The sequence below is a fragment of the Otolemur garnettii genome, unplaced genomic scaffold (assembly GCF_000181295.1).
Source record: "Otolemur garnettii isolate 467f Iridium unplaced genomic scaffold, OtoGar3 scaffold00057, whole genome shotgun sequence".
NCBI lineage: Eukaryota > Metazoa > Chordata > Mammalia > Primates > Galagidae > Otolemur > Otolemur garnettii.
Window position 1 is genome coordinate 8,550,811 of NW_003852452.1, and position 17,348 is coordinate 8,568,158.

General features: G+C 37.1%; 1 protein-coding gene across 3 annotated transcripts in view; it reads left to right on the forward strand.

Annotated features, from left to right (window-relative positions):
* FAR2 (fatty acyl-CoA reductase 2) overlaps positions 1 to 16,972 on the forward strand; it is a 164,994-nt gene extending 148,022 nt beyond the window's left edge. For 2 of the 3 annotated variants that reach the window (XM_003792481.2, XM_003792480.2), the window contains exons 9-12: positions 3,665 to 3,836; positions 8,114 to 8,243; positions 14,782 to 14,909; positions 15,829 to 16,269. In XM_003792481.2, coding sequence (XP_003792529.1) covers positions 3,665 to 3,836; positions 8,114 to 8,243; positions 14,782 to 14,909; positions 15,829 to 15,991 — 593 coding nt within the window. In that variant the 3' untranslated portion in view covers positions 15,992 to 16,269. Of the gene's footprint in view, positions 1 to 3,664; positions 3,837 to 8,113; positions 8,244 to 14,781; positions 14,910 to 15,828 lie in introns of all 3 variants that reach the window. The other variant, XM_012806786.2, reaches the window with a different exon arrangement.
* Positions 16,973 to 17,348: the final 376 nt, after the last annotated feature.

The window sequence follows — 17,348 nt, forward strand, 5'->3', positions numbered from 1 at the left end:
ACTTGTCTTGCTAAAATTTGGGTCTTTGTTTTTCTTGTTGAACTTCTAATGCAATGAAGAGTAAAAATGAAAAATTGTTTTCTTTCCTAATTTTGAACAGAAGTCTTCAAATATTAAACTCTGCTGCCATTCTTAGGATAAATCCCACTGGGTCATCGCCTGTTATCTTTTCTGTACTGTTGGCTTAATTTGCTAATAATTTTTTTAGGATGTTTACAGCTATGCTTCAGTGAAATAAGATTCTGCCTCTTGGTTTTTACATAGTCCTTGTCTAATTTTGACTTTGGTGTATCAAACCAGAAGGAGTTTAAGTCTATTTCCCTGGTTTTTTCTATTCTCTACAGGGTTTAAGATTGGAATAATCCAGTCTTTGAAGATTTGATAAAATTACCTATAAGTTATCTGGATTTGTGGTTTGTTATGGGAAGATGTTTACTGCTCCAACTTCTTCAATAACTATAGGATTGTGCAGGCTTTCAGGTTCTGCCTGAATCAGTTTTAGTAAATTATATTTGTCTCTTTTTCTAATAAGTTGTCCATTTAAGTTTTAAAATGTATTAATACTTACATAAAAATCATTGGTATGATCTTTTGCGTTTGCCATGCGCTATATTTGTGGTTCTGTTTCTCCTTCAATTCGTAACAATGGTGAGTGAGTCTTCTCTTTGTCTCTCCCTTAGTCTTCCAAAGGAGTTTATACATTTTTCCAAAGAACCAACCTCTGGCTGTATCGATTCTTTCCTCTGCTCCTTTGTTTTCCCCAACATTGATTTCTCATCTTATTTCTAACATCCCCACCCCCCTGTTGGCTTTGAATTCTTTTTCCCTTTTCCTTTCATTTTACGTAGGAACATACCTCACGGTTATTCAGCTTTTCCTCTGTGAGCATTTCAGGCTTTACATTCCCCTCAAATGTCCCTTGTGCTGTATTCCACCCTGTAATATTTGTGTTATCAGTATTTTCTAAGCATTTAAAGTGTCTCATTTTGCTTCCTGCTTTGACCTATGAATATGTAGATGTGTAGTTTATACTTGTGAAATTCAATTTTCTACATATGCATGAGATCCTACTTGTCCTTCAGAACACAGTAGCTTAATGGTTAAGAGTTTGTGGCTTTAATAGATGTGGGTTCAAATCACAGCTCATTCATCAGATCCTGTATTCATTGAATAAGCGTTACTTTTGGTGCTGAGGATTTAACACTGAACAGAAATCCATGCCCACGCAGAACACATGCTGGTGTAGGTCCTCCCCCTTACTAGACACCACTACTTACCAGTGGAACTTGGGAAAATCACTTAAGGTCTCCCTACATATCAATTTTCTTACTTGTCAAATCCAAATAAGAATCATTCTACTTCAGAAAGCTCTTGGGAGGATTTAATGAGATAAAGTGCTTAGCAAAGTGACAAGAACAATAAATACATCAGTAAATGTTTGCTGTTGCAATTCAGACAGCTTTCTCGGAAAGCCTTTCCTAACCTACCCTCACCACTCCCAACCCCAGCACCCGGAGTTAGATGCTTCTTTTGTCTGTGTATTCCTCCACACCATAGTGTACTGACCTCCAGCAGAATACTCAGGGAAAAGACCTGCAATCTCACTTTGTCCATACCAATATACCAGATATATTTTATAACCCTAGCACCTAGCACAGTGTCTGGCAAGGATTAAATGCTAAATAAATGTTTTTGTAATGACTAAAGAGTTGAGACAGATTTATGAAATGGTAATTGTATGTTGCTGAGACATTCACTCACTCATATAGTCAAAAAGTTATCTACTCAGCAATGGTTACCTACAAACCATCTTTCAAGATACTGTATAGTATGAACAAAACAGACAAAGCTTTGTTCTCCTGGTACTTGCATCCTTGCAGGGAGAAATAGACATAAGATGTAGTTAAGTGCTTAAAGAAAAATGAAGCAGACTAAAGAGGTAAGAAGAGTGAAATAGGAAGGCCGCTTTATATGTGGTGGCCAAAGAAAGCTTCCCTGAGAAGGTGACATCTTATCAGAGGCCTAAAAGAAGTGAGGAGGTAAAGCAAAGGGATGTGAGGGGGAAATGCTCCAAATTAAAGGAACAAGTCCAGAAGCTCTTCTTCCTTTCCAGCACAGCAAGGAGGTCAGTACGGCAACCGCAGAGACCCTGAGAGGGGGGAGGCCAGAAGATAAAGGCAGAGCCAGGAGCACTGGGCATGAGGATGTAGATAACAGCCTCAGGATTTGGCCTTCCCTCCAGGGACAGGAGATTCCACTGAAGCATTCTGAATGGGCTTTGAGTTACATTTGTTGTTGTTGTTCTCGTTGTTGAGACAGAGGATCACCCTATGCCCTGAGCAGAGCGCAGTGGCATCATAGCTCATGGCAATCTCAGACTTGGGCTATGGCCATCCTGCTGCCTCAGCCTCCCAAGTTGTTGGGATTACAGGTGCTCACTGCCACAGAGCTCACCGCCATATTTATTTAAAAAAAATAATTTTTTTTCATTGTTTTGTTGAGTTAGGGTCTCACGCTTCACTCAGACAAGTCTCAAACTCCTAAACTCAAGCGATTCTCCCACCTCAGCCTCCCACGGTGCTGGGATTATAGGTGTGAGCTGAGTTACATTTTAAAAGAATCACCCTGGCTGCTGTCTGGAGAGCCAACTGCAGGCCTGCACAGGTGGTGGCAGAGACCACTTAGGGCACAGCTGCAATATTCTAAGCTACAGTGGTGGTTTCGAGTAGAGAGATAGGAATAGAAATTGTGATACTGGATATTTTTCAAACAGAGACCTGATTTGGGCTCATTAAAGGAAAAAAAAAAAGAAAGAAAGGATGACCCCAAACTTTTTGGCTGAACTCCCAAAAAATATTGGATTAGCATGTAATATTCTAGGTGGTATCTTTTTAGGGAGGGTAATAATCATGTTACCATAATAATTGATTGCTTCATCATAATTGAATAATAAGCTCAGACATATTCTCCAGGAAAAAAAACTAGATAAATTAAATCAAAATTGAATTCAAATGGATATATTTTTTAAAGAACCATTGAATTCACAAATGTACATAAAAAGGTTTTCTTTTAACTAAGCTTAATATAAATAATTTATAAAAAGTTTATGAAAAATCTCTGGCGATGTACTGAGGCAGATGTTCTCACTCCCAGAGAAGTAAAAATGCCAAAGAAGTAAAAGATTGTGGTATTTAAAGTCCATCAGCACAAGAGAGTCCTGGCTTTATTATCTTTTACTTAAACCTTTAATAAAGATTTAAGTGAAATGCCAAGGAACTTTCATAATGGTTCTGCAAGTAAGGATTCAACCAAGGAAATAAGACCCCTCATCTCTGTCTTGGGGTTTTCAGAGTATACCCAATAACCTTGGAATTAAACTATGGGTTTACATTTTTCTGAATAGTAATTTACTAAATCTATTTGCCCAAGAATTTGTTTTACAGAAAATGTTTCAAGAAAAGGACCCAAATCTTATCCCTTTCATGTGGTTTGATTTTGCAGATGACCATTTGCCTGGCATAAAAATCTTTACATTGTTCTTAGAAATTGATTTTTGACTCTACACAGCAAATCCTTAGTCTGTATTATTTTGACCCATTGCCAATGCCTTCCACTTTTTGATGAACTCATGTTCTCCTAGACTTAGTACTTTTTGTTCCCCCAGGATTCACAATCTTGGCATCATTTGAAAAAATCCCATATGAGAGGGCTTTCAGGAGGCCAAACGCTGACTTTACAAGCAACAAATTCATGATCCAGTACTGGAACGCAGTCAGCCACCATGCCCCAGCCATCATCTACGACTTCTATCTGCGACTCACAGGGAGGAAGCCCAGGTAAGAAGCTGAGTCAATGGCTTTGAGTCCCAGTGCATGGGAAATCAGAACCCTGAAGTCTTTTATATTCCCTGCAGCTGAGGATCAGAGGAGACAGCTGAATCTAACACGTAAATACATCCCTAATCTAAAAACCTGAAATGCAAAATGCTCCAAAATTCCAAACTTTTTGAGTAGTGACATGATACCACAACTGGAAAATCCCACACCAGAATTCATGTGACAGGTCGCGGTCAAAATGCTATCAAAACGTGGTTTCATGTGCAAAATTATTTACAATATTATATAAAATCACTGCAGGCTAAGTGTAGGAGGTGAAGATGAAACATCAATGAATTTCATCTTTAGACTTGGATTCTTATCGGTAAGCTATCTCAAGGTGTATACACAAATATCCCCCAATCCAAAAATGTTTGAAATTCTAAAACATTTCTGGTCCCAAACATTTTTTGGATAAGGAATACTCAACCTATATAAATTTGGGGACAAACAAAGCAGTTATTTATAGAGAGAAGTCACAAGGACTCCTATGTTGGAAATCCTCCAGCATAATGAGAGAAGTTACATGTTAAGGAACTTGGCTTGTTGAATTCAGCCAGCAGTCATCCACACAGAAAAGAAAAGCAACTGAGCCTCTGCCACTAGGGCTTTCTAAAGAGTTAATCTAAAAATACACACACTAATGATAACAGCCTCATTTACTGAGCACTCACTGTGTGGCACTTGTGGGGCTAAGGATGACGCATGATGATCCCATTGTCATTCTCACAACCACCCAAGGAAGATATCTTCATCATCCCAATTTAAAAAGTGAAAATTTTAAAAAATTGCAGAAATATTAATATAAGCTAAGGGAATTAGACATGACTGCCTTTACTTGGAAAAAAAAGAATAAGCTAAGGGAAGAATTTGAAGTAGTCTCAAAGGAAGTGATAGGAAGGATGTAAACAGAGATGAATATCAAAGCCAGTATTCTGAACTGGATTTACTGACACCTAGAGATGAGTGAAGACGTTAGAGGGAGCAGTGTGCTGACGCCAAGGCAGCTCTCTCACCATCTAGCTGGACACGGGACACGTCCCTCTCTGTCTCACTTGAATAACAGCATTGCTTGTGTCATAGGCACCGTTATTATAATTGCAGAGGTGATTCCTGTGATCCAGAATCAGAAGCATGAAATGAACTGCCTTCTGTACTAGCCCATTTATAAGAATTGGGCATGTTGAATTTCCATACTTACTAGCAGTGAAAATGACTAAAACTTAGCCAGTGTAGAGTTTACCCCAAATTTTTAAAGACCTCACGTATAGCTCGTAACTCAGCTCTTTTTGTGCAGAGTGAATAGGAACCACTATGATTGTGGGGGAAACAGTTCTATGGGGCTTTTTAAATAAAGATAGGAACAGAAGAAACACCAACAGTTGTAGGCAGAACTGCTAAAGCTTTAAACAGCGGTCTCAACCTGTGGGTCATGACCCCTTTGGGGGGTATCCTGCATATCAGATATTTACATGATGATTCATAACAGTAGCAAAATTACAGTTATGAAGTAGCAACAAAAATAATTTTATGGTTGGGGGGTCACCACAATGTGAGGAACCGTGGCATTAGGAAGGTTGGGAACCACTGTTCTAGACCCTTTGCTTCTCCAGGTGTGCTTGTGAGTGTCTATGCCTTTCTATATACAGATATGTGAACATTTAAATGTAATTTTACTTTGACGTAGGGGTATGTGTAGGTGCATAAATCAATCGTACATATTTCTCAACTTTTTCTCACTAATTTTCCATGGAAATTGAAGGCATTCTGTGGAGTATTTTTTCCTACTTTGAGCCATGGGGCAATGAGTATCAGTGTGCACAGCTCTCTGTGGACTATACGACTATGTCTGGGGAGGATGCAGAGAAGTGAGATTGGCATAAAGGGTACAGAGATTTTGTGACTACTGCCAGGTGGCCAGGAAGACTCTATTGGCTTGTACTACCACAACAGTGTATGAAGGCACAAAGTAGTTCTCACCCTCCTTACTATTTTGCAAAAATCAATTTTTTTGAATTGTCAAGCTCATGGTAAGGAATGACATCTCTTTGTTACTTTGATACGCATGCTCCTGATTGCTGAAGACAGCTGTTCACTGGACATTCAAGTTTTCCCTTCTGTTAGTTGCTTGCTTCCCCGTTCCTTGTCTATTTTTTCCATTGGGTCATCCTTATTGATTTATGAGAACTTGTGTGTGTATAAATATGTATTTCACGTGTTTTCTCCCAGTTATTTTTAGCCTTGATTATAAAGATTTTTGTAGTATAAGTGTATATGAGGCTTATGAGCATGGAGTTTGGAGTCAGACTTGTAGCGCTGAAATCCTAACTAAATCCTAACTTCGCCAATTTAACGGTCTGAACCCTCAGACCGTACTTCATAAGTTACTTTATAACTTAATAAGCCTTAAGTTACTTCATCTCTCTAAATCAGGGGTCCTCAAACTTTTTAAACAGGGAGCCAGTTCACTCTCCCTCAGATTGTTGGAGGGCTGGACTGCGGGCCCCGGGACGAGTTGGCTGCTAAGCAAGACAGGCAGCAGCAACAAAAACACCCAGCGGGCCAGATAAATGTCCTAGGTGGGCTGCATGTGGCCCGTGGGCTGTAGTTTGAGGATGCCTGCTCTAAGTCCTAACTTCTTCTTCTACAAAAAGGGGTTACTAATCATATTTGTAATAGGGTTCTATTATTGAAATGCTTAGAATATAATAATCTATTTTTAAATGTTTTAAATTTTTGTGTGATAAAAAGAATCATTGCTTTTTAAATAGCTTTTGTGTTTTATATATTAAGAAGACCTTCCCTACCTAAAAGATATAAAGGTATTTTAATTAAAAATATTAATATTTTAATATTAAATATTAATATTTTCATATTTTATTTTAAATACCTTATTAAAATACTTTTTAAAAGTATTTTTTTCTTACTTTTATAAGGAAAGTATTTTTTCTTAAAAAAATGCCATCAAGCTGATATAGTCCTATACATACAATAATATCATAGACACCCATTCTTTTTAAAAATTAAAATAAATTTATTGAAACTGTATGAATTGCATCAGAGTTGGGGAATGAATAAAGGTTTAGATAATAATAGTTAAACGGAACCCTATTATGATGATGGTACCAAGGCACAATGATATCCACTTCTAGCCTAAGAAATGCTCCATAATACAGTTAGAGAAGTACTTCATGAGTTTTTAGGTACATGAGTATTAGGACTTGACCAGAAATAAGAACAAATCCCCAAAATAGCATCATAAATCATTACTGAGTCAACTGCAATAATCACTTCTACATAGACTGGCTTAACTAAAAAAAAATCAAATGCTCTATAGGCCAAAGGTGACTTCTAGCTAAAAGACCTAGGTTTGGGCATTATCTAGATTGACCTTGAGCATAATATTTCTGTAAAATGAAGATTAATAATGTAAGTCACATTGTTAGGCATAAGTAAGATTGCATATGAAAAGTGTTTGTAAATTGTTATAAAGTTGGGAGGTTCACAGAGAAGATCTGGTCCAAGTCCCAAGCATGGGATTGAGAATGTGATTCATCTTAATTAATGCTACAGAGGGTGGTGAGAGTACACAGGCAGAGGTTTTATGAGGTGTCAAAACTTGGCTGGAATTTGGCTTGTACATTTCATGTTACCCACCATAAAAATGCACAAAAATACTTATCTCACAAAATTAGCAGAGAAAATATTTTCCAAAAGTTACCAGCACAATGCCTAACATAGGTTATCCACAAATTCTTTTCTCTTAAATCTTCATTACAATTGACAACTGGTTTTGGTTCACCAGATACTAAGATCGCAGGTCCTATCACTTTTTTTTTTTTTAAATCTAAGAACATACACTAAAGAACAGAAATAGGTTTTCTAGTTGTCTACCTCAGAATTTAAAAATAAACAATATGTTATTAAGGGTGGCTCAGTTTTAAAATAGGTCTGCTATACTTAAGAGATGTCAGAAAAAGGAAGTGGAGGGTGGTGGTGGTAAAATGCACAGTAGAACAGGCTCCGTTGGCTTCATCTCCTTCCTTTCCTGTTGAATGAACAGAGCGTCAATGCAGAAGAAAACACAAACAAGAATTTTCATGAGGAACTGGGGGAGAGGGAGTAGGCTAACTTTATATATTTTCTTCAAAATAATTCCTCATCTGTCCCTGCACAGTGACAGGGAAGCAGCCATCTGTGGTGTGCTGATCTTTGCTCCTGTCTCATCTTCCCCTCAGGATGACCAAGCTCATGAATCGACTTTTACGAACTGTGTCCATGCTGGAGTACTTCGTCAACCGGAGCTGGGAGTGGAGTACGGACAATACGGAGATGCTGATGTCTGAGCTGAGTCCTGAAGACCAGAGAGTAAGTACAGCCCCAATTTACACAGCGGGAGAATGTCACTCATTTGAAATGCAGCATTATTCGACTTTGAGAGCTGATGAATAAAGGAAGCTTTGGTGATAGACACCGACTGGGGAGGAGAGTTGCTATGACAACCATATTGAATGTAGGCACGAGACCTAGGTTGCTGGGTTTAAATCCTCACTGCTGTGCTGCGGTCCTGTTTCATCTGCGGCACTTCAGTCCTTTCCTTACCCCTCAGTACCTCCGAGTACCTCTGTCTTTCCCCTACCCTCCATAGCATATGAATTCAATGAAAAATAATGGTTTTATTGCTCATAAATGCTTACATCCACTATTCTTGTCAAATAAGAACCATTCAGCATCTCCACAGCTACAGTTCCTTCCTTCTTTTTTATTTACTTTTACTTTTTTTAGAGATGAGGTCTTACTCTGTCATCCAGGCTGGAGTGCAGTGTTGTGATCATAGCTCACTGTAGCCTTGAACTGCTGGGCTCAAGTGATCCTCTCACCACAGCCTCCCAAGTAGAAGGGACTACAGGCACAGGCTATCATGCCTGTTTTTTGTTTGTTTGTTTTGAGACAGGGGTCTCATATGTTGCTCAGGTTGGTCTTGAACTCCTGAGCTCAAGGGATCTTCCTACATCTGCCTCCCAAGTAGCTGGAATTATAGGCAGGAGCCACCACGCCTGCTCTTAACTTTTTAAAACTAATCCTATGCACTCTATTTCATCGGAGACTCCCTCCTACACTGTCAGGCTTCCTCCTTACAATATTGTTCTTCAACAATTCAGACTTTGACTTCTCAAGAGGCTTTTGGTTTAATTGCTTAATATGAAGACCATTACTTTCTTTAGCTTGTTGGCAGTCACCAGAGACAATCTTTACATATTCAGAAATTCACCAATACAGAAACCTTCTGTACTCTGTACCTGCTCCCAGCTCTGTTTTCTCAAAGGGCCAAGTGTTCCCTGAGTATGTCCTTGTGCTATTACTAAAGTTATCAAATAAATGTTAAAGTTTTCACTCTCCTGACATTTTCCACTAAGAAAAATACCTATTAAAAAAGTATTTTTTGATTTATTTTGTACCTCACAGTATATAGAAAAACTGAATCACATTGAGAAATAAATGCAAGGCAGCTAGCTAGCTTGTTACCGCCAGGGATTTCTACATACCAGCTTCACAGAGCATGATTCAAAACCAAGCCCTGGAATTATTGTATGCCATGGAACTTAAGGGTTATTTAAAATGTCAAACACCATATATGTTATAGTAAGTGAACCAGATGAGATTTTGAGGGATATTGTATCTGAAATCATTGCTGAGTACCTCTCAAAATGACGTGAGGTACGGCTGTTCAGAATGTCTGCATACTTTGTAGAGTCACAATTCTTAGAGCTCTAGTACATGTGGGTGATGATTAAACAAGCTTATAAAAACAAAAATAAATAAATTCAAGCTAATATATTTTTGAATTAGCTTCTACTTTTATGTAGGATTATCCTTATTGTAATTTTTCATGTAATTTACCCATGTGAATAATTCAAAAAGTAAGGAAGGACCTTAGTTTCATTTTTGACATTTTACCTCTTCGACTTAAAATAACTAAAAATTTTGTGGAAAAAAAAGAATCAAAGCTTCAGTGGATTTAATATATGCTCTCCAAATATCTTTGCAAAAGTAATAAACCTAAATGTAATTGCCAAATTCTGAGTTGGCTCAGAATTCAGCTCGATTTGCCATATGGAATCAAATTCCAAACTAGGGCTTTGTCGAAATCTAACTTAGAAATGTGAAACAGCATGAAAATAAAAGCTTCTGTTTCTACAGATAAATAAATGATATTTAGTAATACTGTGAACAATATATCCAAGCAAAGTCATAATGAAATTACTTTCGAAAAGCAATTCAGCTTGGGACAAGTCTATGAAGCTCTCTGGACCTTGTTAACTTCATCTGCTCCCTTGGTTAATGTCCCAGATTCCATAAAGTTTTGTGATATCTTGCAATAAATACAGGTAATAAAAGAACAAGATAGAAATAAAACACAAAACCAGGGAAAATATATCAGAATATGAAGTCACAGCCTTGAGTAAAACCCAGAATGTTCATGATGTAATCTCTAAGTCGCTATAGTTAAGCCAGGAGTTTGTTCTTGAGCATTCTCATGGCAAAGTGAAAGAAAATATAGTTTTGAGTATTCATTGTCCAAAAGGAGAAAATATACCAGGGTTCCAGGAGAAGTAAATCTTTTCTTACCATTTAACTCAAAAAGAATTATTTATGAAAGAAGCCCTATAAATGGCAGGAGACACATAATGGATAACATCTCTAAAGCAAATGCATTAATAACTTATTAAAAAGTTATTTCTTGTCATGTTTCTCCATGAAATTTGAGAGGACAAACCAAAAGCAATATGGATAATGATTTAGCAAAGGGCTCATTATTAAGCAAATGTTTACTGAACACCCAGAAAGTTAAATAGGGATATTAATATTTAGTTATTTCCCTCCCAGGTCTAAGATGATTTTCTGTGATTAATAAACACAAATCTTACATGCATATAAAGGAGTCAAAATTAAGTAGCCCTAAAGAATTACTAAATCTTTAAGATGTCAAATTTAATTACATTCTTTAGAAGTTTAGTATTTCCTAGAAGCTAATTATAGACGCTGGAGGAAAGATGTAAGGCATGTGAATTCCAAGTAATTCTCAGAAAACAATGTAGCTATTTTAAGGTCAATAAATGACTTGTAGTGGAAATCGGCTTTTTGGTTTTGATAATTTATGCTTTTTATTTGGTGTAATCTAAGCCTCCATCAAAGAGTAGCTGTCTGGGGAAAAAAATAAAAAACAACCAAGAGTCTACTTTGGTTATATTCATACAAGTCAAAAAAGGTCAAATAACAGAAGAAACTGTTGTTTAACCAAAAAGACACATTTTGGCTATTAAAATTAAAATTTAACTTGACTGAAACTCTATAATTCATTCATGTGTTTCAGCAAGTATTTATTGAACACCTACTTTGTGCCAGCTATTGTTCTAGGAATAGTATTTATGTGAATGAAGACTTTTTGCTATTAAAATCCTTGCTAGTGAGGACCCACTGTAAGTTTAAATCAGCTAAGACTAATCAGGCAATTCTTCCTTGCACATGAGAGAAACTCTTCACTAATAATAGCTTTTTAATAGACAACGAGAGTGCTATATTTTCAGGTGAGAGAAGTGTGCCCAGTGGGGAGGACTGAAGCACTTGCTAAGATTTATTAAATACTGGAAACTTTTTTATGCTAACACAAGTTCATTTTTTAGGCCAGTCTCTCCAAATACACCAAAATCAAAACCTAGGAAACCAAATCTACCCAGTGATGCAATATTTTATCTGACATTATTTCAACAGGCTAAAACCCAAACCTTCCAAAAAGTACCTAATACTTCAAATACCACAATTTTCTTGACACTCTTTCTACTGATTAACAATGTGTATTCCAAGTTCCTTATAGTAAATCAAAACTATTTTTCAATTTTTGAAGCTCATTTCCTCCTCCTCTTTCACCAATTTAGCCCTTTTGAGCCACAGCCTGGATGGCTCAAGAATGAACCTACCATCTTGAATCACTTCTCTTTTCTTTCACCCTCTTTTTAAATATAAATAATACATCATGACTCACTTGGCTTCATTCCAGGGAGTGAAGGTTGGTTCAACATACACAAATCCATAAATGCTATTCACCACATAAACAAAAGCAAAAATATAAACTATATGGTTCAGGCAGTGCCTGTGGCTCAAAGCCCCATATGCCAGAGGTGGCAGGTTCAAACCCCGCCCTGGCCAAAAACTGCAAAAACTGCAAAAAAAAAAAACCAAAAAACCAAAAAACCCCATAAGATTCTCTCAACAGGTGCATAGACAGCATTTGACAAAATACACCATCCTTTTCTGATAACAACACTTAAGAAAATAAGCATAGCTTAAACTAATAGAAGTCATCTATGACAAACCCAAAGCCAGTATCATTCTGAATGGATAAATACTGAAAATACTTTAACTTAGAACTAGAACCAGACAAGGACGCTCACTATCACCACTACTATTCGGCATAGTGCTAGAAGTGATAGCCAATGCAATCAAGCAAAAGCACAATATCAAAGGTGTCCAAATGGGGACGGAGGAGGTCAAATTTTCACTGTCTGCTGATGAAATAATCTTATACTTAGAAAATCTAAAAGACTCAACCATGAATCTCCTGGAAGTGATCAAGAAATACTGTACTATCTTAGGATATACAATCAATGTTCACAAATCAGTACCTTCCTATATATCAACAATAGTCAAGCTGAGAATCTAATCAAAGAAACAATACCATGGTCATGGTTGGGAAGAATTAGTATCATGAAAATGTCTATGCTGCCCAAAGTGATCTATAGATTTAATACAGTTCTCATTAAACCTCCTCCTCCATCATACTTTGAAGAACTAGAAAAAATTGTTCTTCAACTTGTATGAAACCAGAAAAAAACCAGAATGGCCAACACAGTTCTACAAAATAGAAACAGACTTCAGATTATACTACAAGTGCCATGACCGCATAAATGATCATGCAGGACACAGATTGAGAGTACAAACTGCAAGAGGTGGGCTTCCCATAGGTGCAGGAAAACAGTATAAAAATAGTTCTATGGAAAAGAACAGAAAACCTAAAGATGAAACCAGCCTCATATCGCCATCCTATCTTTGATAAATCAAACAAAAGCATACATTGGCAGAAAAACAGAATCCCTTCTTAACAAATGGTGCTGGAAGAACTCGTTAGCCACATGCCGAAGACTGAAACTGGATCTGCACCTCTCATCACTTTCAGAAATTAATTCACACTGGATAAAAGACTTGAATCAAAGACACAAAATGATTAAAAACTCTAGAAATGTGAGAAAAACTCTTTACAGTACCAGCCTTGGGCAAGGATTTATGAAGATATTATTGGCAATTGCAGCAACAACAAAGTTACAAAGCTGATCAAGTTGAAAAGATTCTGCACAGCTAAGGACACAATCAACAAAGCAAATAGACAAACTTCAGAATGGGAGAAGGTATTCATATGTTCTGAATCCGACAAAGGGCAAATAACCAGAATCTACAAATAAATCAGTAAGAGCAAAAACCCCTATTAATCATTAGGCAAGGGATATGAACAGTATCTTTTCCCAAAAGGACAAATGGCAAAAAAAACAAAAAAAACAAAAAAAAACCCACATGGAAAAATGCTTATCATCTCTAATTATCAGAGAAATGCATCAAAACCCCTTTGAGAGAACACCTAACCCCAGTTAGGTGAGAATGGCCCACAGCGCAAGGTCCCAACACTGGAGATGCTACTGGTGTGAGTGTGGAGAGAGGGGTACACTTATGCACTGTTGAGAGAAGGGAAACTAATACAGCCTTTTTGGAAAGAAGTATGGAGAATCCTCAAAGAGCTAAATGTAGATCTTCCATTTGATCTGGCAATCATATTACTAGGTATCTACCCAGAAGAAAAAAAGATTTTATCATAAGAACATTTGCACTTGAATGTTTATAGCAGTTCAGTTCACAAGGGCAAACATGTGGAAACAACCCAACTGCCTATCAACACATGAATGCATTAGTAACTGTAGTATACATATGCCATGGAATGCTATTCAGCCATAAAAAGATGAACACTTTGCATCTTTTGTATTTACCTTGATGGATTTGGAGAACATTCTCCAAGTAAAAGCGTCTCAAGAATGGAAAATAAGCATTTCATGTACTCAATTACTAATATGAATCTAACAGATGAACAACTACAGGTCCACAGCAGAGAAAAACACAGTTAAATTCAAGAAAAGGGAGGGAAAGGAAGAGGATTCAGAAAGTTCCCATATATAATGGCCACAGTGTGGGGGTATGTGGCACACTTCCTGGGGAAAGCACTCAACACAACTCACATTTTACCTTATAAATTCAAAAATGTAACCTCATCTACGTACCCTCATGTTAATCCACTGACCTATTTCCTAAGGCTTTGCTTCCCAAAGCCTACTAAAATCTGCATAATGAAGTGGCAATACTATAGGAAAGGATGCCAGGCCAAGGGTGCAATACCAAAACTTAAGGGAAAAGGGACAGATGCATCATTTACATTTGGTCACTAATGTATTATTCTACCACTTTAAAAAATAATTACTCATTTACTTAAAAAAAAAAAAAAAAAGGACATCAAGCCAACCATAAGTTTTCACCAGACTAATATCAGCTTCTTTAAATTTTCCTCACATGACTTCCTAAATGTCAAATGTTTGGCTTGCTTCGTATTTAAATATTCCTATATAAATGGAAATCCCTATTACCAGTATCTTTGAAATAATAGCTCAAATAATTTCTCATTTAGTGAGGTCTAACTTATGTCTCCCAAAAGGAAAGTCACTCATTTATGAGAGAAACTTTATCAGGTGGACAAAGCAACGGTCCAGCAGCACGATTCTGGTAAGCTATAACCTCTGTTGCCTTTCAGGTATTCAACTTTGATGTGCGCCAGCTGAACTGGTTAGAATACATTGAAAATTACGTTTTAGGAGTTAAAAAGTACTTATTGAAAGAAGATATGGCTGGGATCCCAGAAGCAAGGCAACACTTAAAAAGGTAAGTATAATCAGTCAGTCACTGTTAAACACCTACCATGTAATCTGATTTTATACCAGACATGAAACTTGAGCAGAGAAGGGGAGAAATTAAGATTTTCTTGAGCATTTGCTCATTATCAGTCCTGGGCTCTGTGCTACGCCTACTATGCCTTGTAATACACTGTTTCATTTAGATTCACCCCACTCCTAGAGCCAAGTATTATTCTTGTTATCCCATTTTTATCAAACAGGTATTTAGGCTCAACCACAGCAAGTAATATGCCCATGTAACACGCAGTACGTATGGGAGCCAGATTTGAACCCATGTTTCTCTTTCCTCTTCAACACCCTGTCATCATGTGATATTAGGAATAACCAGCAGACAGACATGACTGTGCTATTTAACTTGGGAAAACTACTTGCCTACCATCTAGTTCCTTCAACTTCTTTACATTGCTTTCAACCATAATCCTCAAAGGACAAAGAATTGCAGCACTCTGGTAAAATCGTGGTAGAGGCAGAGGGTTTGCAGTGCAGAGATGATAGGGATGGAAACATGGACTGCAAACAGGAAAGGAAGAACCTTGAATTAAAAGCTTTAGCATCTACCACCTAGTAGTAGATCCAGTGAAGATTTGTGATGTGGTAGGACAACCAAAGCATATTTAAGAAAGATTGTGCAAGTCATGCTTGTAAATAGCTCTGAGTAGAAAGAGGTATGTGAGACAAATTAGGGAAATAAGGTGGAAATCTGACTAGTCAGTAAGATAATGGAAATGAAAGATACAAAAACCAAAGGTCATCAAGTTATGCCACTTTATCTTGTGAGCAATTCATAAATATTTGCTGGTCATAGCCAAGAAAAGACCTGTTTACCTTCAGGTGATGTAGTTGGGTATCTGGTCGTTTTAACTTTGGTTATGTATGTCTGTTCCCAGGCTCCGAAATATTCACTACCTCTTTAATACTGCACTCTTCCTTATCGTCTGGCGCCTTCTAATTGCAAGATCTCAGATGGCTCGGAATGTCTGGTTCTTCATCGTGAGCTTCTGTTATAAATTCCTTTCCTACTTTAGGGCATCCAGCACACTCAAGGCCTGAGAACATTTGGCAATCACCTTTTATCTGGAACCTCTCAGATACCTTAAAAACAGCAAACTGTGGTTCTCAAGACTAGGAAGTAACAAGGAATATGCCCAAGCTATCACATGGGCTGTTACACATTCTTCCCCACTCTTTAATTATATATTCTTATTTTGGCAAGAGGAGAGTCATCATAACCTACCCTATAACTACAAATATTTTAGGAAGACATTTCCAACTTGTTTCCTGAAATCCTATTCTATGCTCTTGCATATTAAACATGGAAAGTGCTCCCACGGTCTTATATTTATGTTTTATTTTCTCCTTGAGATGATTAGTTTAAACTCAGTAAATGTGGAGGAACACATGGCAGAAGGTGGATTAAACTAGAGACAGTACTGACCTTGAAACCACTCTGGGGTATGCAGTGGGAAGATTCAAAGTCAAGAGGAGTAGAGAAACAATCACCTCACTCTCCTTACCCATGCTGTGGGAGAAATACTTCCCCTGAAAATGGAAATTACCTTGGAGTCCTTGTTGAAAGGTGGGGAAACCAGAAAAACACGCTCTGAACACTTTTTTTTTTCTTTGTACCTATACCCATTTCCTAAACCTAAAAAGGCAACAATAAGAGTAAATAAGTATGAATAGATGAGGAGCTAAGCATATTTGCCTTCGAGAATCTCATAATTTGAATTTGACAAAAATTATTTCTAAATACTTTTAATCCCCAGTTTTCCTCATAGAGTTTCCTTCTTGTCCATTGAAGTTGTCAAACTCCTTATATTTAAGCTATTTTTCCCTCAGGCCTCAATTAGAGCAGCTAACAGGTGGGGGGAGGCATCTTAGACTACAATTACACAAACTCCCATTCATCGGATCTTTGCCATTGAGGAAGCAAAATTTCAAATAAAACTTTAAATTCTAATTTGGGTTATCTTGTATAAAGTAGGGAAGATTACTCTTCTGTGATCATCAGAGGATTTACTAGTATCTTGATCATTCCAATTGCACCGTAACTGTACAATGTACAGCAGAAAAGTGAATAGACTTTATCAAATCTAGAAAGGTATCACTTTTTGCTTAAAAATATTTTATATATAATAAAAACTAGTAAAAACTACATATATTCTCAAATTCTTGTACTAATAACTTTTATCCCAACTTTCCTCATATTTGAGATGAGTGCTTGTTGGACTGTAACACTCCTTGTTAAACACGTGGAATATTATTCAAATGTAGTATTTGGGGACCAGGCAACTAAAAAGTAATAACCACCACACAACTACTTGAACATTACACAGGCATAAAAGGTTAACAAAGAATGACAGTTATATTTATGCTCACTTGCTGGAATAACTGGCAATATTCAGAA